The sequence below is a fragment of the Microcebus murinus genome, chromosome 14, assembly GCF_040939455.1.
Source record: "Microcebus murinus isolate Inina chromosome 14, M.murinus_Inina_mat1.0, whole genome shotgun sequence".
Taxonomy (NCBI): Eukaryota; Metazoa; Chordata; class Mammalia; order Primates; family Cheirogaleidae; genus Microcebus; species Microcebus murinus.
The window spans coordinates 37,502,889-37,529,854 of NC_134117.1; the positions used below are offsets into that span (position 1 = coordinate 37,502,889).

At 34.3% G+C, this 26,966-nt stretch overlaps 1 protein-coding gene across 2 annotated transcripts in view; it reads left to right on the forward strand.

Moving 5' to 3' along the window:
• The window catches only part of PRKG1 (protein kinase cGMP-dependent 1), a 1,210,052-nt gene that overhangs the window by 402,796 nt on the left and 780,290 nt on the right, over positions 1-26,966 (forward strand). For both annotated transcript variants that reach the window (XM_012762921.3, XM_012762920.2), the window contains exon 3: positions 26,075-26,188. In XM_012762921.3, the coding sequence (XP_012618375.1) occupies positions 26,075-26,188 (114 nt within the window). The remainder of the gene's footprint in view (positions 1-26,074; positions 26,189-26,966) is intronic.

Below are 26,966 nucleotides of genomic sequence, written 5' to 3' on the forward strand. Positions count from 1 at the left end.
GTACAAAGTAATTATCAGCAACTGCTGCTATTGATTAGTGGTAATATGTTTATTTATGAAGGGACAAATATAAGGAGAAAGGGAAGGATTTTGTGTTTTCAGTTTGTGTGTCCATGTCTAAGTATATATTAATAAAACACAGCTGTGAAGGTCTCCCACTTTTGTATTCTGTTGCCTACCTACTGATACTGAAGTCCTCTTAGAATTAGCAGGCCTTTAAAGATATGTCCTTGGTGAACTAAATTAACTGCAGCTCAAGGTACCTTGAGAAAGAGTGTGACTAACATCCATTGAGCATAAGCAAGACATTTCAGGTTGACTTTAACTCTGCCTGTCACACTGAAAAATGGTCCCTAATGCATTCTTAAAAGGGAACAGAGGAGCTAAGGGCACACTAATCTCAGGGCAGCCTTAATAGTTGGCTGTAATATCACTGTCACGTTCTGGGTGTGAGCATGTGTTTCCATGAAGTCTCAGAACCAACAGATATGTATAAATTGGTTTGCTGGAATCTCAGGACTGTACTTAGGTGAGATTGAATAATGTGTGTAAACTTCCTTGCCTACATATAGTGGCCACTCAACTTGCCTATGTGTAGGCCATTTGATCACTAGAGATTTGTAAACTAAAGTCCCTTATCCCCATTACAAGAATAAAGAATGAACTGTTCAGAATAGTTAACTGGCTTGCTGGAGGTCTCCTGAATCAGAGTTACCAAATGTGGACTTGGAAGCGAGGCCTTGGTCGATGTGGTTTAGACTATACCATACTTGTCTGTCATCTCTCTGCCAATCAAGTGCTTTGCAATTATGTTCTGTCTTCTGGCATCCTTGTTAGTCAAGCCTCGATTGCTTGAATTCTATCTCGTTGAGGTCTTATCTTTCCCCTTAAAGCCTAACTAGGAGAGATCATGCTTACTCTGAATTAAATTAATGTAGTGGAATGATGGTGGCTTAAAATTTGGAATACCTATGTCTGATCTTTGTCCTGCCTTTTATTTTCTTGACGAAAATAGGATTTTGGTATGAGTAACTAAACAGCTCTGAGCCTATTTCCTGAGCTAGAAAAATATTTTTTTTTCCCCGAGGATCATTAGCAGGCTCAAATGAGAGAATTTACACATGTGTAAACATTCTCTAATGTTGTTCAATACTGTATAAATATATTAAGTTTGTGACATCCCAATCTTATCTTTACCTTTGATTGTAAATGCTTTATCCAGTGGCCAATATTTTTTTTTAGCTCCCTATCCTTCTTTATATTTTACATATATCACATATTTGCTTAGTGGTAAATTCCCAGAAGACACGAACCATATATTTTAAATCATGTTACACAATGATACTGAGTAGATGATTTCTAGCAAATAAATTTAATAAAATAATTACAATTAAGTTTATGGAAGCTGAAAATATACTAAGCGTTCAAATATGATAAAGAAATGAATAAAGAGTCTTTTTTGTTTTGTAAGTAGTCACCTGAAAGCCATATTGTAATGCATGACCTAAATCAGTGGTTCTCAAACAGGGGCAACCTCCCTCCTCACAGGAAACACGTGGCTGATGACATTTTGGTTGTTATAACTTGGAGAATGGCATGCTATTGTCATAGAGCCAGAGATGCTGCTAAGTATACTATAATGTACAGGATCATCCCCACAATGGAGGCATCCAGCCAAAAATGTTAATTGTGCAAAGGCTAAGAAACCCTGCTCTAAGTTAAGGCACTTACTGCTGAATCTATAATTCTTGAGCCAACAATATTGGCCTCCCTGGAGCTTATCAGAATTATAGACTTTCAGGCCCTACCCCAGATATACTATAATCAGAAGAACCTGCATTTAACAGGAAGCCCATGTGATCTTCATCTGCATTAATATTTGGAAAGCCCTGGATGACAATAATGTTTTCTTAAACATTAAGAATGGTTTTAGATCTATAAGAAAATTTTGAAGAACAACAGAGAGTTCCTATATACCACACATAGTTTTCCCTTTTGTAAATATCTTGCATTAGTATGGTACATTTGTTAAAAATTATTGAACTGATATTAACACATTATCATTAACTAAAGCTGATACTTTATTCATATGTCCTTATTTTTTCATCTTACGTCTTCTTTGTATTCCAAGTTCCCATTGAAGATATCACTTTATGTTTTGTCATCCTGTCTCCATAGGTCCTTATGGGCATGACAGTTTCTCAGAATTTGTTATTGATGACCTTGACAGTATTGAGAAGTACTGGTCAGATATTTTGTAGAATGTTCTTCAGTTAAGATTTGTCTGTTTTTCTCATGATTAGACTGGAATTATATTATTTTTGGAGGAAGGCCACAGAGGTAGAGTACCATTTTTATCCTATCCTATCAAAGTACATCCTATCAAAATGATTTATCATTGATGATGTTGACCTTGATAACCCGGCTGATGTTGGTTTTGTTCAATACTTGATTTTTACAGCTTACATTTATTCCTTATTCAATTTTGCTTTACTGGCCAATCAAGGCTCTGTCCTTCAGTAGTTGCCTTTTGTTTTGGAATTCTGAAGGCCTACATCATTATAATTGCCAGATTTATTATACATGTGGAGCTGCAAATTGTAAATTTATAAATGAATAGTTTCACAGGTTAAATAGTGGACTTGATATACTCTGGGGAAATATCCAGATTGCAGTAAAGGACAAATCTGATTAATCAAAAGAGCTAAGAACCACCTGGAACCAACAACTAGTCCTTTTTTCCTTCAAAAAATGAGAATTCAATCCAACTAGCAGTTTCAGATCAGAATTTTGAAGCATATTCAATATAAAATCAATGTTTATAGTCAGATTGGTAGTTGCAGAAAATGGTTTGCTCCCTTTATAAAACTGGTCGTGACTTTGACGTCCTGGTCTGGTAGGTGATATTGTAGGAGCTAGAAGATGAGGATCATAGTGCCTGCACTGACACCCATGTCTTATAGGCAATCATGTAGTATAGTGGTCCCCAGCCTTTTTGGCACCAGGAACTGGTTTCTTAGAAGACAGTTTTGCCACAGATAGGGAAGGAAGGATGGTTTCAGGATGATTCAAGCACATCACATTTATTGTGCAGTCAAACCTCTCTGCTAATGATAATCTGTATTTGCAGCCACTCCCCAGTGCTAGCATCACCGCCTCAGCTCCACCTCAGATCATCAGGCATTAGATTCTCATAAAGAGCGCTCAACCTAGAGTCCTCACGTGTGGAGTCTGCAGTAAGGTTTGTGTTCCTGTGAGAACTGATGCCACCTCTGGTCTGATAGGAGACGGAATGCGGTGATGTGAGCCGTCGACGGGGAGTGGCTGTAAATACGGGTGAAGCTGCATTTTTTGCTCTCTCTTCTGCTTGTTGCTCACCTCCTGCTGTGTGGCCATACAGGCCATAGACCAGTAGCAGTCTGTGGCTTGGGGGTTGGGGACTGCAGATATAGTAGCTATTATATAACTACACTATGCCTCAATCTTTTCATCAGATTTGAATGATTATTCCTAATCCGTGCACTTTAATTGTGTGGCAAGGATAAAATGACATAAAAGATGTCCAAAAATACTACTCTCTCTAAAAATCTACCTCATGATAAATTCCAGCCATTATTTCTTACTCCCTCTAGACCTTTCCCACCAATAGACCTCAACTTGGTGTTGTACTGGAAAGGTAGAGATATCAATGGGTCTTCAAATAAAGTCGAAAAGTGTGTAAGTCACATTACTACTGTTCTAGAGATATAAACTTTCCTCAGCAAAGAACGGTCTAAAATTTCAATCTTGCAAATATAAATATCCACTATAGCCAGGCGCTGTGGGTCATGCCTATAATCATAACACTCTGGGAGGCTTAGGCGGGAGGATTGCTTGAGGCCAGGAGTTTGAGACCAGCCTGAGCAATAGCGAGACCTCCTCTCTACAAAAAGAGTAGACAAATTAGCCGGGTGTGATGGTATACACCCGTAGTCCCAGCTACTCAGGAGGCTGAGGCAGGAAGATTGCTTGAGCTCAGGAATTTGAAGTTGCAGTGAGCTATAATGATGCCACGGCACTCTAGCTTGGGCAACAGAGTGAGACTCTGTCTCAAAAAAAAAAAAAAAAAAAAACAACAAAATAAGTTAATATCCACTACACTTTTTGTGAGACTCTTAAGACTCTCAAGGTTAGGATGGTCTCTGAGATCTCCAAGCCGGAATGTGAAGAACCCAGGAGCCATTCTGAACTCCTTGTGTTTATATGTGTAAGTGACATATCAGGGCCTCATGTTGAACATGAAAAATAGGTGTCTGATATGAAGAAAACGCTAGCTTTGATGGCACCACAAATTTTTAACAGAGGAGCTTTTGTCGAACTTAAAGAATTCTTTGTTCCTTTAAAAATAAAATACTGAAAAGTAGATTGAACTTTCAGAGTCATTTTTATTTTCTTTTTAAGTAAATGTTTAAGAATCATGTAATCATAAAGTTGGACTTGAAACTATCCAGGATCGCTTTGCAGATGAACGCTGAAGCCATGGAAAATTAAACAACTTGTACAGTCAGCTTCTTACTAAGCCAGGACAAAAATAAAGTTTTTTGACATCAAGTATAATATTCCATTCAATCTTTCATGATGCATGTTATCTCTAATTAGTGTAGCTTGATTTTTTAAGTAAAATTCTATATAAAATATGTATTTCTCTGGATAAAGTTTAAATACAGACAGTCCCTGACTTAATAATGGTTCAACTTACAATTTTTTGACTTTACAATGGTGCAAAAGCAACATGCATTGAGTATGCTCCTCGATTTATGTATGGGTTATGTCCCAATCAATGAGCATCTACAATAATATCTTTGAGAATTTCTTAACACTTTAGAATTTTTATCAGATGAGTGAATGCAAAGTAAATATCACAATTCTTTGGGAAATATTAAGATTAGAGGAAACTAGAGGAAGATTTCAAGAGATTGCATAAGTGGATACAATATCAGATCTGCTTCAAAGTTAGCATGCATAAAGCAACATAATATTTTGAGGGAAATTTATCCAAATTCAATTGATATATATACTCAGCAACCAATTTCAACACCGGAACTAGAGTTTGTGATTATTATAAATTATTAACATTGGCCTAAAGTGTTGCTATAATCCAAAAAGTCAAAACACTGGACTTGTCCATCTAATGCATGCACCATGGTAAAATGCTATTGCAATTCTTTGCTTAAAAAATCTTTCTGGAGACACTTCTCTAGGAAAAGTAGACAGTGTTTAAAGAAGTTGCAAGAGAGCAATTAAAACAGTCGAGAAGGTAAAAATTTCAGGTAAACAATTTTCCTATGTATTTCAATTAAATGGAATCCTTAAGAGGATATGATTGAAGTCTATAAAATCAGGAAAAGAATTGGTACAATAAACATGGACTTGTAATATTAAAATCCTTGGTGGTTTAAAAGAGATAAACATGGGACAAATGAAAAACATTGTTTCCCATATTCTTTGTAACTTTATCCTTGAGTCCTTGTGTCCTTTCTAACTATCAATGTCTGTAGATGCTGTTTCATTTCTGTGTTCTGTTCTGATGTTGGATGGTGACCATGGTGGATCATTTATTGTGGAAAAAGTAGCAATTAAACACTGAAGGCCTAAGAGCCAAATTTTTTATTCTTATGTAGACCATCTTAATATTATATTTAATCAGTTTTGCTCTTGCTCTCCCTGATATATTGTGAATTTATCAATGAGAATCTATAGCATGAAATAAGTGAATGTCATTGTCAACTAATCTAGAACCTTTTCATTTTTTAACTTCCTTTCTCTTCATGAATTTGTACCTTTATTTTTAGCCACACCTTTTATATGATAGTTATGTCAAAATTTTATTGCCATTGGTTTCTCTTGCATCAAGCCCTGAGTGTTTATATTCTCATTCCACACTAGCCACCCTAGTGATAAGGTACATACTTATTCTGCCACAGAGAGGTGACTAGGAGTGACTCTGCCCTCTGTGCATTGATCTTCATCCTTCTAAAAGTGCATCACTAAAATGGCAAGAACTGTAATAGAAGTTGAGACAGGAGACCTGAATTTTACTTCTGGTTCTGTTCTAGCAGAAATTTAATTTTCTTTTTTACTTTTACCACATTATAAAAATTCCTGATACTTAAATTTTCTTATTTATAAAATCAAGCATTGATCATTAACCTTGACTATGTTAAATATATTTCGTCTCTAAACATTTGATGACTAAGGGCATTGTCCTCCCAAGTCATATTTTCCCACTCTCATCTCTCTTAAGCTAAGATTTATAATTTTATCTCCCATATTCTCTTCTCTTCAGCTTTAGGTATTCAGAATCCTGATTTTTGCCTCGAGGCTATTTCTTTCAGATTTCAGCATCTCTTTCTTTAATGAATTCATAGAAACAAATTAGAATTTAGTTTTCTTACTTTAATAATCTACCTAGTTGAAGTTATACAGAGTTATTTGTAGTTAGAACTCAGGAAGTTTTACTTTTTCATTATTTTTACCAGAAAAAAAAGCCTGTATATTGACTTACTAAAGTTCACTTGTTTAAAATTGCAATTATTATGGAATGGGGAGTGTGAGCTAATTGGCCATTCAAAACTGGAACATCCTTTCTAAAATCAAGCTTTGTGTTGGAAGTTTCAGTTTTTGAAACAATTCTTATTTAAGTGCTATATCTTTGTCAATTCTGAACTGATATATATGTATATATATCATATATAAATATATATAGTGCTGAGTTACTCAAAACTTTGGTTTTAATTTCTTTAATGAAAAATGAATTCTATTTATTAATAGAATTAATCCCATTTAATCATTTAGCTTATTTTGATCCTGTTTTCATTTTTTAACCTTTCCATTTTTTAACTTCCTTTCTCTTCATGAATGTGTACCTTTATTTTTAGCCACACCTTTTATATCATAGTTATGTCAAAATTTCAGAGAAGGTTAACTTGTCTTTCTCTTCGAAATAGAAGTCCTCCCTTCAGTTCCCAGCTCCCCGCCAAAAAATGTGGGCATTATTATTTTGTTTATTGGGTAACTTTGTTTTATCAGATATTGCATGAGTTACAGTGATCTCCAAGCCTAAGTCTGTCAGTAAATAGACATTGACTGGGTCCTGTAAGAACAACAAAAGTCAGTTTTCCACACTCTAGAGATCCTAGTTTACTTAACCTTGGTCCAGTAATAGGCAATAGTACTTAAAAATCTGTATATAGTGTGCCTAGAGAAGAACACTTGGTAACTGTTGTACATATTCAAGTCTTGTTAAATCAACAATAAATCAATATATCTTCCATAAATTAATAAAAATATATTCACTTCTTGCAAAGAAATAACTCTAATTTGATCTGAAAATAGATTTAGTGCATTCATTACCTGTTAGAAAAATATATTTTCTTAAGACAAAATGCCTTTGAAGGAAAAAAATACTTTCTTACATAAAACAACCACAGTCAGAGTATGAGAAAAAGGAGTACAGGGGCAAATAAATGGCAATGGACTTGTGGACAATTATTATTATACCAATTGTATATTGTAACTAGAAATATTTAATATGAGATATTACTTTGACATGGGAGAGGTCTGAGAAATAGTGAGGGCTTTTGCATGAAGGACTCTGGAAAGAAAAAACAACAAAGAATTGAACCTCACCATTTTGCTGTAAGCAGGCAGCCATGGCATATTTGTATGTTGGGAGGTGGAATAAGATTAGGAAAGTGAAATGATCACCACAGGCAAAGGCAAAGGCAAAAGTCAGAACTTAAGGAAAAACTGAATTATGTGTTATTTTCCTAACCAGTTCTATCTTCTAAGTGAAATCCCACATGACAGAGGCATACACATTTAAAGCTGCTACCAACTAAGTTCAGATGAGATGGTTCAATCCTAGTTCAATATGTAGAGAACTTGTATTTATCTTTGGATAATAAGAGCAGACAAAGCAAATTCATTTTTGAAAGGCATCATCTTGAATACTTTCTGTAACTGTAATGTCAGGCATACTAATTTCATAACTTAGATGTGATTTCAGATTGTAATAGTATTTTCATTTTTAATTAGGCTAAAGCTTCAGCTGCTGGTATGCATGAAGTAGATTTTCTGCCAAAGTCATGCTGCTATAATGCATTATTTATAAAGTACCACCAATTTTGTTTTTGTTTCACAAAACAATACACAGTTTCTTCCCACCCCCCCCCAAAGAACTTTGAAAACTAATGGAGATGTTACATAAGTCAACTAATGGTAGAAAGGTATAATAATTTGAAGAACTGAGTGGGAGGAATCTTAGGACTGGTTTGAAAAAGTTAGTCTGTATTGTAAAGAGTGATTCTTCATGGGGATAATGGTTGGACATGGTGCAGTGCTGTCCAGTAGAACTTCATGAAGGATGGAAATGCTCTCGCACTAGTGCTACCACCACTAGCCACATGTGACATCTGGTCACTTGATATGTGCCTAGTGCAGCAAAGTAGATGAATTTTACATTTTATTTATATTTCAATTAATTTACATTTAAATAGCCCCATATTGCAATTGTCTATCTTATAGGAGAATACAACATAAAGAAAACAAAGTGTTCTCAGAATAGAGAATAAGGAGTTTGAAAACAATTGTTATGATTATAGTGATAATCCATAAAACAGAGTATGTTTAGAATTTAAAGCTTTGTTATAAACATCACAGAAGAAAATGGACACCTTTTTCTTCCTAGTGATTCATTTTAATAGAGTATTTGTGGAAATTATGTTAATAAAAATTAGCCTTTGATAAAATTATAAATATAGCCTGTCAAAGAACAGATAACTGCAATTATTACATGATCAAAGAAAACATTTTTTCCATACTCTAGTTTACAAAACTTGGTACAATATTCTATGTGTCACCTGTAGGTTAAATATAACAAAACAAAACAAAAAAAGTAGTGAAGCTGATTTAGTCACAAGGGACATCTCATCAAGTAGTTAATTTGTAGAAAAATTTCATTTTTTCAATTTGAATGAGCAGATGGCCTATTCATTAAAATTCAAAAGTAGATAATTACTTGATTCCAGTATTTTTAGCAAAAGGACATTTCATAACATTACGTTTGGGGGAGACTCATAGGTCTTAAAATGTCTTGTGTGACTGGGCCCATAATTCTCCACTGTCTACAACTGCCTGCCTGCTAACTGAATAAGTAAGTTAAAAATAATCTTGCAGCTCTCCTTCAACACTAAAACATTCATTAAAAAAAAATTGCTCATCTCTATGAAGAAATATCTTCACATTAACCTATAAGCTCTGTTCAAACATTCCATCAACAAATGTTTATCTGTCATTTTTGTGCTGGATGCTTGAAACTGGGGATATACATTTGAAAAGATTGCCCCTACTCTTAAGAAGCGAAGTCCAGGCTGGGCACAGTGGCTCACACCTGTAATCCCAGCACTCTGGGAGGCCGAGGCGGGTGGATTACTCGAGGTCAGGAGTTTGAAACCAGCCTGAGCAAGAGTGAGACCCCATCTCTACTATAAATAGAAAGAAATTAATTGGCCAACTAATATATATATAGAAAAAATTAGCCAGGCATGGTGGCGCATGCCTGTAGTCCTAGCTACTCAGGAGGCTGAGGCAGCAGGATCACTGGAGCCCAGGAGTTTGAGGTTGCTGTGAGCTAGGCTGATGCCATGGCACTCACTCTAGCCTGGGCAACAAAGTGAGACTCTGTCTCAAAAAAAAAAAAAGAAGTGGAGTCCAGTGGTGAATGTGCATTGATTCAACTGTCCTGGATTTTCTTTCAATTTAGTAGTAGTCTGCAACTTTTTCTCATTTAAGTAGTTCAATAAAGGTGGCTATGTAGTAATTCATAACAGAATATTCATATGATGAATGATTCTATATGGGTAAATCTGCTATTGAAGATGTCAGTACAATGAAGCTCATGCTGGAATTCTTTTACCACACAAAGAGTTTTTATTTATTTTTGCCAGAAGTGTTCCTCGTATGCCTAGTTATGAGGAAAGAGAAGTAACATGTTTGCCTAATTTCCCTGGTCTCTGGGAAGCTCAAAGTTTATGCTTCATTACTCTGGCATTCTTGGTCTAGGAATCTTTGATCTATTTCTTCTTCATCCGTTAATTCTTAGCTCTTAGCTATCTCTCCATATATGATTTTTTTTACTATAATCCATCACAAACCTTTTTCGGAATAAGTTTATAAGTTTTTTTTTTCCTATTTTTAAAATGCATTGGTGTTTACAAAACATTTTAAGTTTTCTGCGAGTTGTTTTAGGAGTTAAGAATATGAACTTTACATCTTCCACATAAACTAATTATATAAAGGAACCTTGCCTCTTTGAACTGTAAATCAAAAGAAAACAACTGTCCTCACCCATTAGATTTGATCTTTATTTGTTAGTTCAGGTTTTGCTTTTGTTGTATAGTTTTTCCCTAACATACTTTCTCCATTTTAACCTTACACTTTGGGAAAGATGAAGCCCATACTATAGGCATTTTCTAGGTCCCTCTTGACAATCTTGTGGTTGAATCCAAAAGAGTAAGAAATATCATTCTACATATATACATTCCTAAACTTCTTGCTCTCAGAAGCCATTTCTCATTTGAAAGGCAAACTTTTTCCATAGGTCATGCAAGTACCACAATAAAGGGAGGAGCCTTGTCCAGAGTGTAGTAAAGTAGTACACATCTGCAAGCCCATTTTTAGAACCCTTGGGACTAGATTTTTCAGAATTGATGTTTTCAGATTTTAGGAAAGTAACATAGTTTATATACTTCATGTTCTATAGTATCCCAATTGAGTGTGGAACATCATCTGTAACCAAACACATTAACCTTTCTGCAGCAAAAACTATAAATAGTCATTTATGTCAAATAGATAGACTATAAATAGCCTCATATTAGTTCAGGTCAATTTTTGAAGCCAAACAAGAAAACACCTTTGGGATTTAGAGAACAACAGGTAAGGAATTGTGGACCTGAGACTATCTGATATGTCACTCCCAGCCCCATTCCACTCCTGTAACTGAATATTTAGTTGACCAACACAACTAAGCCCTTTGAGCTATATGGATAAGGAGTCCCATGAAGAACTATCAGCAAGATTTAGCATCACTGTGGGTTTAGCTCTAACCAGTTTTCAGAAAGTATATAAGAAAGAAAGAGTTCTCCTAAAGGCCAACACAAAAACCCAGGTAGTACTAAACTGTACTAAAAACCCAGAAATACTAAACTGTTATTAACTTGCCACCTTTCCATTTGCCACATTACATCCTATTTCCTTAACTTTAACTCTCTTCTATTATTCCACGATACATTCCCCCACCATTTCCATTTTTCTCTGAATCTTCTCTCCAACTCTTTCTCTTCACATACATCTTCTATAATATAACGTTCATATTCCATCTACCACATACCACCACTTCCATAACTAGACATAATGAGCAGGGCTTGAATTGTTGCTAATTCTCTTTGACAAGTAGTGATAACCAACTCATTTTCTTGCTGCAATTACTTTAGAGTGGCTTTAGAGTGGCTGCAACTTGCTTGGGTGGAACTGCAAAGAGCTATAATATGTCTACTTAGAATATTCCAATGACCATTTCATTATCTTGTAGCATATAGCCATAAAACTCAAGATTATAAATGGCTACTCATTAATATGTATAGGTAATCATTATTCAACCCAGAATCTAATGTCTTTAAGGATATCACATATTTGTACTGGACACAAAAATATGGTTTTTTGCCCATTGAAAGCATGGAATCTCTCATCAAGTTGTTATCATGTTTCCCCATCAGATAGGGATTTTTGGGTTTTTTTGTGATCTGTGCCTCTAAATGTATGTGTCTCACTACAAGTGTGGATCATTTCTAGAGATTTTTCATCTATCTCTGCTTTTAATTCATTTTGATACTGCCATGATACCCACATGAAGTGTATTATTTTCCTTTGAAATTCAATTGGGTTGTTTCTTAGGATTGTGACTACATTTTCTGTCTATAGAGCTAAAGATATTATTGATCCTTATTCATTTATCAAATAGTGCCAGCTTGTAATATCTTTCAATAACAAACAACAAAAAATAATTTTGTCTGTATGCCATTATCTTCTTGGTATACTAAAACATGTATCTTTGTTTGATATATACCAATGACACTTTTTAAAGAAAATAGAAATCTTGGAGAGGTCCAGGCACAGGCAGCCCTGGGACTCACCATAAATTTGTCTTACATAAATCTTAATTTTCAGGCTTCCTGAATACGATAATTGTAACTGTCAGTGTTGCACTGGTCAGTATGTAGAAACGCATTGTTCTACGCTGCTACTTATACTTATTTGAAAGTGAACTTATAGTGATGATAAATTTCTGAAAAATATATTTTACTTCTTTTGATATTATAAAAACTACCACAGGTAAAAGTGATTTGTTAAAACATGCTACATGCCCAAAAGTAAAGATCAAACTGACATTTTAAAAGAAAACAGTAATATTTATGAATGAAATTTCAAGCTATTTATCTAATGTAAATAGGTATAATGCATTGTTTTTTTATTTGGTACAGTATTTCCCTGGACTTGTTTTAGTTTTCCACTAAAACAAGTTTTAGTTTAGTTTTAGTTTTCCACTAAAACAAGTTTTAGTTTTCCAACCTGCTCATTTTAGCAACTGGATTTTAGTTTGTGGTCAAACTTGTATACTGTTCAAAATGGGACTGAATAGTCTAGTACCTCTAGTGTTTACTCGTTTCTACAGGGTGGTGGAAGCACAGGAAAAGTCTTCTGATTTTGCTGTGCTTTGTAATGAATAAAATATGTATGAAATGTGAAGGGCTTATGTAAGCTCTTTTGTCTCAGTCTTACTCTGGAGCTTTAATTTTATTCTTACTTTATAATCCTGGAGATGTCAACTGGCCCTTTATACTTTCCCTATAGAGACCAAGGACTTCAAAGTCTGTCAGCAGAACATTAAAAATAAAGGCCCAGGGCTAGTGAACTCAAACATTATTTTTTCCTGTGAAGCTTCAGTGGTATACAGGTCAGTGTGTTTTCTTAAGGTTCAATCATAATTTAAAACCACACTGCACTAATAGCTTTCTATGTCATGTTTTTATTTCGATACCAGCATTTTCTTATAATATTATTTAGGTGTATTTTTATACCAAATTTTAGGTAGAAACCATCTAATGGATGGAAGCACAGGTTTAGTTTAGCTTCTATTTCATAATCTTTGTAACTTAAAATATGGTATTTTTTTTTCTTTTTTTACTGCCTATTGGGGGAAAGAGTTTATAAAAGAAAAAGAAACCAGACCTTCAGATAAAAAAATCTTTATCTGTTCTTGATGTGAGTCAGTGAATGAATTAAAATCTGGAAAAACTAAAGAAATATGAACTTTAATACCATTTAGAGGTGCTTGAATTCAAAAGATAAATGATTTAGGACATTTTTAAATAGGGACAAATTATTCATGGGTGCTGTCAAGTCATTAGGAATAATATTTTTCTATAGGAATTAGTTTCTTTAATACATTACTACTCAAGTCTAGGTAGAAATTCATATTCTTTTAAATGTTTTAAACTTACTAGGTTTCTTAAAAAGTTCCTCTTGTAATACAGAAGGGTGATTAACATAAATGTGTTAAGAGACAAAAGCTTTTTTAGCATCCAAGATAAAGTTTATATTTTTATAATTTCTATTAAACAGTATATGTAGTTTGTTTTCATTTTTCTAAGCAGCACATATAGTTTATGTTTTCTTTTGTGTGTGTTATTGGATTTGTGCCTGTAGAACCAAACCTTTGCCCTGTCCCTCCTATGTCCAAAGACATATTAATAAATCACTGTAAGGTAAGAGGCAAGCCATATGGCCAGGGAGCCAATTGAAGTTAGTTGGCAAGCAATGAGATAGACTCCATGATGCTGGATATCTAACAAGTACTCCAACCAACTAGGATAACTTGGTTATTTAAATATTTACTTTGTCTTTTTTCTCAGACAAATTATGGGCCACCGATCATATTTATTAATACCATAGTAAGCTTCTATGAGGAAGGAAAATAAAGGAAGTATTATTCCAAATAAATTTCAGTTTAACAGGAGAGAACAAACACAAGGGAATGTATCTGGAAAAATCTAAATACAATACCAGTAGTTAAATAGTTGAAGCTATCTAAATCTTTATACTTAGTGACAGAGTTTTATCGGTTTTAGGAGGGATAAGATTCCTGGACATACCTAAGGATGGCTTTATGAAGAAGCTGAGTTGGCAGTGGTGTGTATGAGGCAGGCACATGGATAAGTACAGAGAAAGAATATCTTATCTTTTTTTATGCTGGTTTTTTTTTTTTTTGTGGCAAAAACATCATAGAAGTCTTAAAGAATGGCAAAATCAATGGATGAAGAGAAATTAAACATTTCCTGTAGAATGTTAGAAGTTTATATTCAGCTAGCCAGGGATTCTTAAGCTTTTTTGTGCCAGGGATCCCTTTGGATGTCTGATGCCTATGGACTGCATTTCAGGATAATTTTAAGTGCATAAAATATAACATTTTGAATTACAAAGAGAACCTATTATATTGGAAGTAAATAATTAAAAAATTGTGATTCACTAATAGATGTGAATTTTATTTAACACATTAAATAATAAGACCTAACAGTGTATCTAACAACTAACATCAGAGGCCAGGTGAGATGGCTGACACCTGTAATCCTAGCACTCTGTGAGGCTGATGCGGGAGAATCTCTTGAGCTTAGGAGTTCAAGACCAGCCTGAACCCTGAGCAAGAGCAAGATCCCATCCCTACTGAAAATAGAAAAGATTAGCCAGGCGTGGTGGGTGACACCTGTAGTCCCAGCTACTTGAGAGACTGAGGCAGGAGGATGGCTTGAGCCCAGGAATTTGAGGTTGCTGTGAGCTAGGCTGATGCCAAGGCACTGTAGCCTGGGTGACAGAGTGAGACTTTGTCTCAAGAAAACAAAAAACAAAACAAACAAAAAAACACTAACATAAGGAGTGATGACCATAAACAATACTCAAAAGATATTTGCAACAATCGTCATATAGTAAGACAATACATTTTCTATTGGTGACAATGCCACAAGTACTGTTAAACTAATATGGTTTGTTACTATGGAAATGCTACATTTCAATTAAAGGTTAGTAAAAATAAAGATGTATTTTTTTTCTTATCTGAGTTCATAGATCCTTGAGTCCTTAGGTTAAGGACTCTGAACTAGACCATAAAATTTTAATAAGAGAATGATAGAGTCAGACTCGGGTTAATGTAGAGAAGGACTGTGAAAGACTGGACACACATTGCTAGCAATTTGAATTTGACTCCCAAGAAACCAGAGTGAATTTCTTAGCAGGGGGATACTTCATCAGAATAATATTCAAAGAATTATTCCACTCTCTTTGCAGTATAGTTTGACAGCAGAGAATCCTGGAAAGTTTTGTCAGTTGTCAACAAGGGCTTAAGGTAAAGTTTTAGTGGATATAATTGTATGGATTAAATGTGCTCACAGTAAGAAATATTGATATCAGAGATTGCATGACTTAGTTAAAGATAATTTGGTGTTGTTTGTCATAAAATGAAGTTGGAAGAGACAGATGGTAATTTTCGAAGGAAAATTAGGTTATTAAAGATGGTGAAAAATGTGGTGTAATTGTCCTATAGAGAGTAGAAGTGAGATTACTGGTGGAAGAATGAGAAGCCAAAAGCATCTCTGATTCTTAACATTGTCATAAAAGATATTATATTACTATTAGTGCCATTAGTGACTAATCTTATAATTGAGCAATTATTATGGGATTATGTTATTCCCTATTTTAACAGCTTTATTGAGATATAATTCACATGCTATACAATTTACCCATTAAAGGTTTTCTATTCAGTATCTTTTAATACATATACAAAGTTGTTCATCTATCACCACAGTCAAATTTAGAATATTTTCATTATCCCAAAAGGAAATTCCATAACCCCTGAGATATCACACTCCAATTTTTTCATCCCTCCTAACCCTTGGCTATTCTAGTCTACTTTCTGCCTCTGAACTGTAGATTTGGCTATCCAGGACATTTCATATAAATGGAATTATGCAATATGTGGTTCTTGTGACTGGCTTCTTTTACTTAGTATGTTTTCAAGATTCATTTATTTACACTGAAGCAGGTATTATTATGGCTGAATGATACTCTACATTTTGTTTATCCATTCATCAGTTGATAAAGCTCTTTTTATGCATACTTTATTCTATTATACCGTTTCCTTGACTGCCAAGTAGAGGAGTGTCCTACAGTTTTCTTCTACCCTCAGTGTCTCTTGTTAAAATATTTCCCTGCTTCCTCCTTACTCTGTCTGGTGCTGGAGAACAAAGTTATCATTTTCTGTATGGGTAATAACTTTTAAGCCAAGTACTCTAACCCCAATGTGCCCCAGGCCATTTGTATAACAATGTTTGAAAAAATAAGTTCAAAAACATTATTTTCCTCTTTTTAAATAGATGTTTATTTTGCAGGGCATGTGGTTTGTCTCTGTTTTTGTTTCTTCGCTGCTTTAAAAAAATATGTGGGTAGGTAAGTGCTTGTTGTACACTCTGGAGACAACCTCACATAAAGGGAAAAAATACATATATCACATCAAGTGCAGATATTTTAAACTGTCAAAAATTCTCATGGCAGGAAATGTATTGTGCCACTGGTGAAGTAAGTTATAGCACAGATATGCTTTCAATAACTGCAGTGGGAGGTTGATACTTTTAATTATTGCTGTTTTTCTTCTTCTGGACTGTATAGGTAATGGAATTAAAATGCAATCCTAAGTCTTTCACACAAGTATGATCACAAGTATGTTAATCATTTTGATTAACATTCCAATATATTTACCAAGGACTATTTACTAAACACCTACTTTCTACAACCATATACTATAGGAATTAAATGATTATTCCCCTCAATTAGTATACACTAATACTAATAGAAAGCTTTATCACAAGCAAAGCTCTTTCACATAAATTCCATATAATAATCCCATGAAGCATGTAGGTATTATTCCCATTGCACTGATGGAAAAATTAAGTGCCAAAAGGTCCAATGTGTTTAAGAGCAGTAAGGACCAGAATATCAGCTTAGAACTGGTTTCAAAACATTTTCTCTCCTCTTTCTGCTTCATAAGAGCCATTATGAAGCTAAACAAAGGTGTCTAATGGACTTGGAAAAAGGCAACATAATCTCTGATTAAAACAACATCTCCTTTTGACAGTACAGTTGACCCTTGAACAACACAGGTTTGAACTGCACAGGGCTACTTACACATGGATATTTTTCAACCAAACATGGATGGACAATATAACATTTTCTGGGTGTGAAACCCACGTATACTTAGGGCAGACTGAGGGACTTGAGTATTTGAGAATTTTGGTATGTGTGGGAGTCCTGGAACCAATCCCTGCATATACCATACTTTGGGATGAGACTGTATTTCCTTTTCTAATAGCCTTGAAATTTACATGAAATTGGATTTAGTATCCATTGGACATCCTATGAAAGGGCCAATGGCTTACCCTAAGGTATCTGCAAATTCCTCAGTCCTTAGTGTTTCATGCTTCTATAATTTACATAATTACTCCAAATCTCCTGCTCCCCAACTCCCCTGTAACTCATTCTTCACATCCTGGCCTCTCTGTTCAGTGACATATCCAGGCAATAGATCTTCTTCCCTCAAGCTTTCATCTTCCCTCAAACCCATCACACAAGAAAATTAGAGCAAAGCAGACTTTACTGACAATTTGGAGAGAGGCGTAGGACATTCATTCTGGCAGCAAATAACTAAATATTCTGAAATAGACATCCTTTTTACTAGAAGTCCTCCAGCCTCTTCAATGTGAGACTTTCCTACTGGCCTCTTTCTCTGTAACCTCTAGCCTTTTACCCATCCTTTCCCTTCACTGCTTCTGCTCATTTATCACTCTGTTCTTTCCTCTCCTAAATTTTATGAACCGTGACGTAGAAGCCTGCCTCTCCCTCCTTAAAAGTGTCTCTCCAAGTATTTTATTTTCTTTTAAAAAAAAAAGGGGGAATTCTTAACTTATATATTCTTTGTGTTGCTACATGTATCATCTAAATCTGTTGTCATAACACTGTGAAATAAGATACATCCCAAATCTCCAGTGATGTCATCGAGGCATAGAGTTAAATAACTTATCCAAGATCCCACAGCCAGTCCATGGTGGAGCCAGGATCTGATATTCTCAAGTATGTTTGCAGAAGGGATGCCATTCTAACATCAGTTAGATGTTAGGATATTTTCATAAGTCTTGCTTAGAAATTTCTGTAATTACTTCTGTTCCAGGTGACATCTGCTGGGGAAAATTATGCAGTAAAGTAGCTTTGTGGCTTTATTCGATCCACTGGTGACATGGCTTACTTAAATATTGCAACCTGGTGCTATGCTTTTATTTAGCTTGTAATTTACATCTGGTGGAAGTTAAAATGACAAATAGTGGAAGTCAAAATTTTCCCTTTAAGCACAGAATATTTTGTATGTGCATGGATTTACTTTACGTCAGGGTTTCTCACCTCTGGCATTCCTGACATTTTGGGCTGAATCAGTCTTTGTTGTGGGAGCCTTATCTTGTGCATTGTAGGATGTTCAGCCACCCTGGCCTCTACCCATTAAACTAGTAGACCCCCAAGTTGTGATAACCCAAAATGTTTCCAGATATTGCCAGGTGTTCCCTAGGGGTAAAATTGCCCCCATTTGAGAGCCATTGCATTATATCATAAACTATCCCAAGCTTAATATTAAAACATAACAAAAACAAAAATCACATGATGACTGCCCACAAATATGGTAATGGTAGTAGTACTCTTGCCATTTGCCTGGCTGCAAGGAATAATAAAAATAGCTCTTCATTGTTTAGGCTAATTGAAGGTGCTCATATATTATAAAAATAACACAGTGAGAATGCATTAAATAATACATTGCTGGAATTAAGCTTTATAAACTTCACTTAATTAAGACAAATTATCTGTTCAACTCTGATTTATTCATGGAATGATTAGTCTGTTTCTTTCCTTTCTTATGTGTACACATTGCTACTCTGGCCTGTCTTTAGCTTTCTTCGTTACTGGAAATTGAAATCAGTCTACAAACATTCATCTAGTGCTTTTCATATGTTTTAAAGTGCTAAGATTTCAAACACAATGTATAGAAAGATTATAAAACCATAATACCAGGGAAAAACATTGTGAAATCCTTCCAGGATCCTGTTCATTGTCCGATAAATGGTCGACCCATCTACGATGTGTTTAGTATATTCTCTTTTCTTTAAATATCTCCAGGGACAGAAGTGCTACAATGTAAATTGCTCATTCTAGATTTTTTTTCTGGTGGTTCAGGTGATTCTCTATGTCCAAATATTTAAATTGCTTAAATTCCAGTCTGTTTCCTCATATAGGTTTTCTTTGTGAATATGTATGTATACCCTATGACTTCAGAATTAGAAATAAACAAAAAAATAAGGTTTAGATATCTTGATGTTCATGTTAACTTTTTTTATAAATAGATTTTTAGTTCTGGATAGCTTATTTATGTTTTTGATTCATTACCAAGGATACTATAATGATTTTATTTTATAAACTATATATATTGCAATCTGTTGTAATTTAATGTAATAAAAAAATAATTGTGACAAGTTTATTTGTAACAGTCATCAACAGAGGGAAATCAGATTTGCCTAATTGAAGGATAATCCACAGTCTTTACTCCTGGAGCTCTTCAACTTCAACTTTTACATCTCAAATTGTTTCATATCATTTGGATAACTAGTACTTTTGAGCTCCCTGTAAGAATGATGGCTATGATGATATCAGAGAACAGTAACCTCTTTGAATGAAAAGCTTTGTCCTAACTAAAATATTATAAGAACCTGATAGTTATAGAAACTATGAATATATAAATAGTTTAGGGAAAAAAAACCTGCTAAATGTATATATCTAATGAGAAACTAATAAGCAAGTTATATAGCCAACTACAAATGGGTACAGCAAACTTTGAAAGGGATACATAATACTAAAATAGGGCAACTTCTCAGAGGTTTTTATTCAGTGACAAAAGAATGATTTTCAAGCATCAAGATTAATCCTTTGAAGGGTTAACACATCATCTAAGGGGCAGGAGTTCAGATCCAGAGAGACCATCTATCTTAAACTGACAACTGATAAGACACTGATACACTGCTGTTCTTTAGTTCAAGAACAAAATTACCTTTTGCAGTGGGACCATCCTTTTCCTTCTTATACTGGCTCAAGAAAAGCATGTATAAATGACTAACAAGAAATATATGTCCTCGGGAGATATCTAAGTTAATAGTCTGTCCCTAGGAATTGGATGGCTTTTCCCCTTAGTTAACCCCATAGCAGCCCTGTCAATTTCTACTTTCTTCTTCCAATATCAATAACCCCAATCTAAAATGACCCTGCAAGACAAGTCTGATATAATAGTATGTCTAATCCATTAAGAAAGCAGATCCATAGATGAACGTCATCTCCCAGAGGAAAATATATTTACACTGCTGACAAAACAGCTCAACCACCAGAATGTTGAATGCTCATATTGAATTTAGCAATTACAGAAACCCTTATAAGAGAATATATAATTTAAAAGCTGTGGTCTCAAACCTACATAACCATGAAAATATAGTCAAATAAGAAGAGAAAAGAAATAAGAAATCTTGTGTAGACAGGAACTTTGATGTAACACCTGACTCCCTTTAATGGCCAATCAAGTTGTCCTGAATGTTCCAACCAAGATTGTTGGAACTAAGCACAGTGATTATAATTAGGTTATTGGCAGCCATTCTATTTCTGCCTGCTGGTATAAATCTCTAAACTGATTCTATTTATCAACAATGTCCTTATAGCACAAAACTACAGGTTAGTGAAAAACTCACAAGGATAAACAAGCCAGGAGATTCTGGATCTCCTCATAAACTCAGTTTCTTCCTTTATTTATAGGGTCTACTGATTCTTATAAAAGATAGACAAAACTATATTTGTTTTATAATGGATCCCATAACACTTGGCATCTCCCAAGGGAAGAACATGTATAGTGGTGCCAAAACCCAGAAGAGAGATTGATTGCTGCCCAAAATGACAAGACTTAAGATTATGACTCAGCCCATTCCAGATCATAAATGGGCATATGGTACCTGAAGGAGAATGAAAAATATGTTCTAGTTACCGGGATACATCTTTCAATTATTCATGGCAATGGCAGAAATGATGAAAGAGCTAAATGAAACTATAAATATCCCTTTAAACCTTATCTTAGACTACTGTTTCAACGTCTTCTCTCATGCAAACAACTTAAGCATTTAACAAAATCCAAATTAAAATGATTTAAATGTTTCTTTATATTATATTTTTCCCTATGTAGGTGATGGCAAGAGGGAATGGTGAAAATAATACCAATACAGTATTACATTTAGAAAATAAAAGAAAAAAGGAGCAGAAACAGGATATACAGATTAACCACATTTTGAATTATTATTAATTTCCCCCAGTAACAGTTTTAATAGCCTCTAATAACTGTTGGACTTAGGAAAAATAATAGAAAAAGTCTAGAACGTTACCAAGATGTTCTTAAAATGACTTTTTACCACTCCCCAGAAACAGAAATCTTTGGTTTAAAATCTAAGATATTTGAGAATTAAAGTATTAAAATAGTCATGAATAAATGCTAGTGAATCTCCTCTGTTACTTTAAAGAAATAGAAATCACATTAATCAAGGATGACCTATAGTAAATTCATCAAAATGCATTTCTAAAATTAGTAGCAAATATTAATTATATAAAAACATCCAAGCTGAGCTCTTTCTAAATTTGGTGTAAGCCTCTGGCAAAAGCATACTATATATTCAGCCTACCTGACTTCTCCCTTGTTTTATCCTACATCTACCCCACCCACCAAAAAATAATCACGAATAGGTCCACCTGCTTTCTATGCAAGTGGGGTCAGTTTAAAACAAACCTCAGAGGTAGCCACAGAGTGAAAAAGAAAAAAAACAATCCATTAAAGGAGGATAAGACTAGGGAAGTGGCTTCATGACTGCTCTAATACTTTATAGGAAGTTGATTAGGTGGGATTAGGGGCCACTGGATGTATGTGTTTTGACTGTCTTATTCTTAGCTTTCTTAAGAGAACCACACAGTCTGTACTTGGACATCATTTGTAAATGTGTGATCATGACTAATTTTTTTCTAGGGCTGGTATGTGGCCTGGTAAATGAGCTTAAGCAATTTCACATCAATAATTCACTTTACTGGACTCTTGAAAAATTAAGATACTTCTAAATATCTTTGCAAGAACTCTCATTAGTGCCAAGTATGTATCTTTCTTGTTAGCATTCAGTCTGTCCTGCCTCCCTGAATTACTCACTTTCCATTCACACAACAGGTATGAGGGAGGATAAACAGTCAAATTATGACTCATGCTAACAAGTTATAGACACTTTGTTTCTGTTTACCATTTAGATCTTTCTGTTCATTAAAAAAATATAGTGGTTTTTGAAACATTGTCATCTGTCAAATGGCATCAGATCCCTTACTTTCTTGACTATTATGAATATATTGAATTCCCAGTGTTTAACTTAACCCAGAAAAGATGTTTTAAATCAAAATTGCTATTTCTCAACTACTATCTGTTTAAGTATTTTTTACATTTTTAGTTATTCTAATTAATATGGAATACAACCTTCTCTGACCAGCACTGATTATTCAGATATATCTGAATAATTTATATATATATATATATATACATATATATATATAATTTATACCCACCTTATTAAAAAAAGTTAAACATGACAAATTTAGGCAAATATAAAATAAGATCAGGAAATAAGTTGGAACCAGAAGTGAGTTTGTGCATAAATTTTAGACTTCAGAGTCTTATACAGTTCTCTCTGTGAGCCCTCTGAAGGTCATATGAGAACAGGAAACATGGTCAGCTACAAGATTAACTGTCCAAAATTTAAAACAGATAAGTGTTTATGAGCATGGTTTTTCAGGGAAGGAAGTGGCAATGGGACTGAGCATGGTGTTCATAGTGGTAGAGGGACACTCACAATTTCCTAAAGGGGGATATCTGAATGTTATAAACTAGTTCTGATATGATAGGTCAGGTTTCCTTTAATGAACCACTGGGTTAAAACAACAGTCCTAATGTTCCTCCTTGTCTTTTATTTTGGTTAGTTATTATTTGAGAATTCATAACTCCCAAACTCCTATTAGTCCAGCAAGATTCTTTATTTTTCATTTCTTTTTTCTTTGAGACAAGATCTCACTCTGTCACCTGGGCTAGAGTGCATGTATCTCACTGCATCCTCATACTTCTGGGCTTAAGCATTCCTCTGGGCTCTGCCTCCCGGATAGCTAGGATGACAGGCATGTGTCACCACACCCAGCTAATTTTTTTAAAAAAATTTTTGCACAGACAGGATAGTGTCTCACTATGTTGCCCAGGTTGGTCTCAAACTCTTGGCCTCAAGAGATCCTCCCACCTTGGCCTCCCAAAATGTTAGGATTATAGGCATGAGCCACCACACCCAGCCCCAGCAGAATTCTTAGGAGTGGTTTTACTTCCATGGGTCCCTTTCCACTGCAAACCCAAAGAAAGAGAAGCAGATTTGCACAAAATTGTTTATGTATGAATGTTATTTATGAATTGTTCATTTTGCTTTTAGTTCTAGTAATATAATTGATACTAGAGCTTTAGATCTAGACAATGTTATAATGCTTTGGAAAGCTGTTAGTATGTTATTCTTGAAAGTTCCTACCACTAGATGTAATGGTTGATGCAACATTGTATCAGATTTGCCTAGAGAAAAGTACAGAGACATTGCATTCTTCCACGTAGACCAGTGTGATTTCTTGAGCACCTGTTTTCTTCTTTGGGTGTGCTATTGCTTTGTTACAAAAAGTTATCTCCCAATTTCCCATATAGAAAGAATCTGAAAACATATTCTCCATTAAAAAAATAAAAACCTTGGTTAGTTTCTATAGTATATGATGGAATATTGTGCTTCAGCGTAACCTAATCAATCATACCTCTATATAAATGATAGGAGAGAAATATAATAAAAAATAAATACCAGTGACAAGATCAAGCATTTAATAAGCACTTGCTATGTGTCAGACACTGTGCTAAGCATTTTACTTGCCATATCTCACTAAATTTTAACAACTACCTAATGACATAGGTGTTTGTATTGTATCCAATACAATACAATACAATAGATCCATTGTATCTTCTTTACTAAAGAAGAAACTGTGACATAGAGAAGGTAAACAATTTGCCCAAGATCATAAGGCTAATAAGGAACAAATAAGAGAACCAGAACTCAACTTCTTATCTAACTTCAGATAATTTTATAGTATGTTTTATGTTTCATTCTTGAGTGGCAGATGAAATTTCTAGAGGAATAGACTTGTCACTGAAGGAAAGGAGGGAAAAATGACATTGGAGACATCGGAAGTCTATAAAAAGATGAACTTACTGGACCAGTTTTGATGTACCTATCAAGGGGAAGAGTTTTCTTTCCTATAGTCAAGAAACAAGGGGTGAGAAGCTAGAATATTTCATTGCCCATACCTATATTCAAACCTTTTGAATTGTTGAATTTGTTCATTACAGAATAGCTTCTTTACATAGAGGGGATGTCCATACACAGTTCCAAAGTAGTAAGTAGACTTATGTAGACTTTTATTCTAATTACTGCAGAATTTTCTCTTCATCGATACCATTTAGATGAAGTGCCTTTCAGGGTAGAACAATGTCCTGTGAAGGACAGATCTTGCATCACTAGTATACGGATTAAACTTAATTTTTTTTTTTTTAATATTTAAGATGTTATTTCAATTAGTCTTTGAAAAAGTTAATTAGCACATAAAATTAAGATTTTACAAATATTATTGCTTAGATAAAACTAAATTGATTTAAAAAGGGAGGAAGTGAATTTAATGTCAGCCCTCTAAAATGTTAACTATTATAGGATGCACACAAAGGAACCATTGATGCATGAAGAGCTGAAGTTTGGAAAACACCAAAGTAGCATTAATTCCATCTAATCACAAGTTAATTCTTAGTCTTTTCTTCTGTAGACTGTGGGTAAGTAACTTGGAGAAAAATAGAAGGCCAGGAGTTAAGTCAAGAATGGATTGTGTTGCCTTTTTATTTCTACCTTGGTTGTGTTGAGTGATGAAATTTTTAGTCTGCATAGGTATGACTTTTTAAAATATGTATTTTTTCCATTTTGCCAATGAATAGCATTTTGCTTACTTGCAGGCAACAATGTGTATCTAGTCCATAGTGTTTCCTTAGCTTTTTTTATTTAGCATTTCATTTTCCTTTGAAAATTTCATTTTCCTTTTTTCTACTCCTTTGTAGAACATAGCAGTCCTAATATCTCTCTCTTTTCCTTCATCTCCTGTAGTTTGTTTTTTCTTACACTCAACATTGCGGGGCTGGGAAGCATATAAACCAGTCTTGTGCAGGTCAGATAAGATGTTTAAAAATAAAAAGATGCCATGACCTACGATTAAATAATGCCTAACGGTCAAAGTAATTTCTTTCTTCATAATAGCTGCCTTGCTCAAATGAGAATTTCCAAGTATGAAGTATGCTGGAGAAAAAGTACCCAGTTATTCAAGTTTTCTTTCAGATTCAAAATGATGTTAAAATTAGATTTACCATGGTTTACTAATATCACATTTGGAATAATTTCATATGTTTACATTTTGTCTCTCTCTTTTCCTGTTGTTTCTTTGAGTCTCGTCTCAAGTCTTATTAGTGATGCATTTAAGAAAAGATGTGGTTTTCTTAACATGTTTTATTTCATCTCTTGCATTGCATCTTGGTGACAGCTTTGTTTTAATTGGCGACTGCTTAGCATTTTTACAAATGAGCCTAGTGTTCCTCATGTCATATTGAAAATGCAAAAATAAAATGAAGCATGAGAAAGAGTTGAGATAACCTGTTTTCTCCTCTTCTTTTTAGATGGGAAGGTTGAAGTTACAAAAGAAGGTGTGAAATTGTGCACCATGGGCCCAGGAAAAGTCTTTGGGGAGTTGGCTATCCTTTACAACTGTACCCGGACAGCGACCGTCAAAAGTAAGACTGTTTTCGTATTTTTCAAATACTTTCAATGTATTTTTCTCTAGGCCTTTGAGAAGTTGATTAAAATGCCTATTGATTTTAATCTTTATAATTTTATTAATCCATATTTTAATTTTTGTTTTGCAATACAATTGATGTATTTGTTTTCCTACTAAAGAGTGATTGTTAACTATCAGTTCTGCATAACTTACATTTTATTGCTGACTTAAGAAAATTATTCTTTTAATCAAGAATTCTCATAATTAGGATTTTTAAATGATATAATTTTATAAATTAGAATTAAATGGGAGTAAAACTTGTTCTTTTTATGCCTTTATAGCTTTAGGATCATATTTAAGAAATTTTTACATGTCTGTCTATTTTGGGTTACATTTTCTGCATAAATCCCACTTGTTTACTCAGTAGTTTAAAAAAATCAAGAGGAGAAATGTCCTTCATCTCATTCAAACATCACTGAGTAAGATATATCCTGCATTCTAAAACTGTGTCTGAGTATATTTTTGCCTTCAGCTGCTCATCAAGCTGAATATTATAGCATTTTTCTTTTCTACTGATTGAGCTTATTTTAAATCAGGGCAATAAAGCAGCTTGTTTCCCTAATTTTACATGTATGTGTATATATGATTTCTCTAACAACTTTTGTTGCTTGGTAGAAGCAGCTGCAATAGTTATAAGGCAAAAGATTTTTTTTTTTTAATTCTTCTTCCTGAGTAAGGATAATGACTATATAACAAACAGAGCTGAATTCAGAAGTCAACAATGTAAGGTCCAT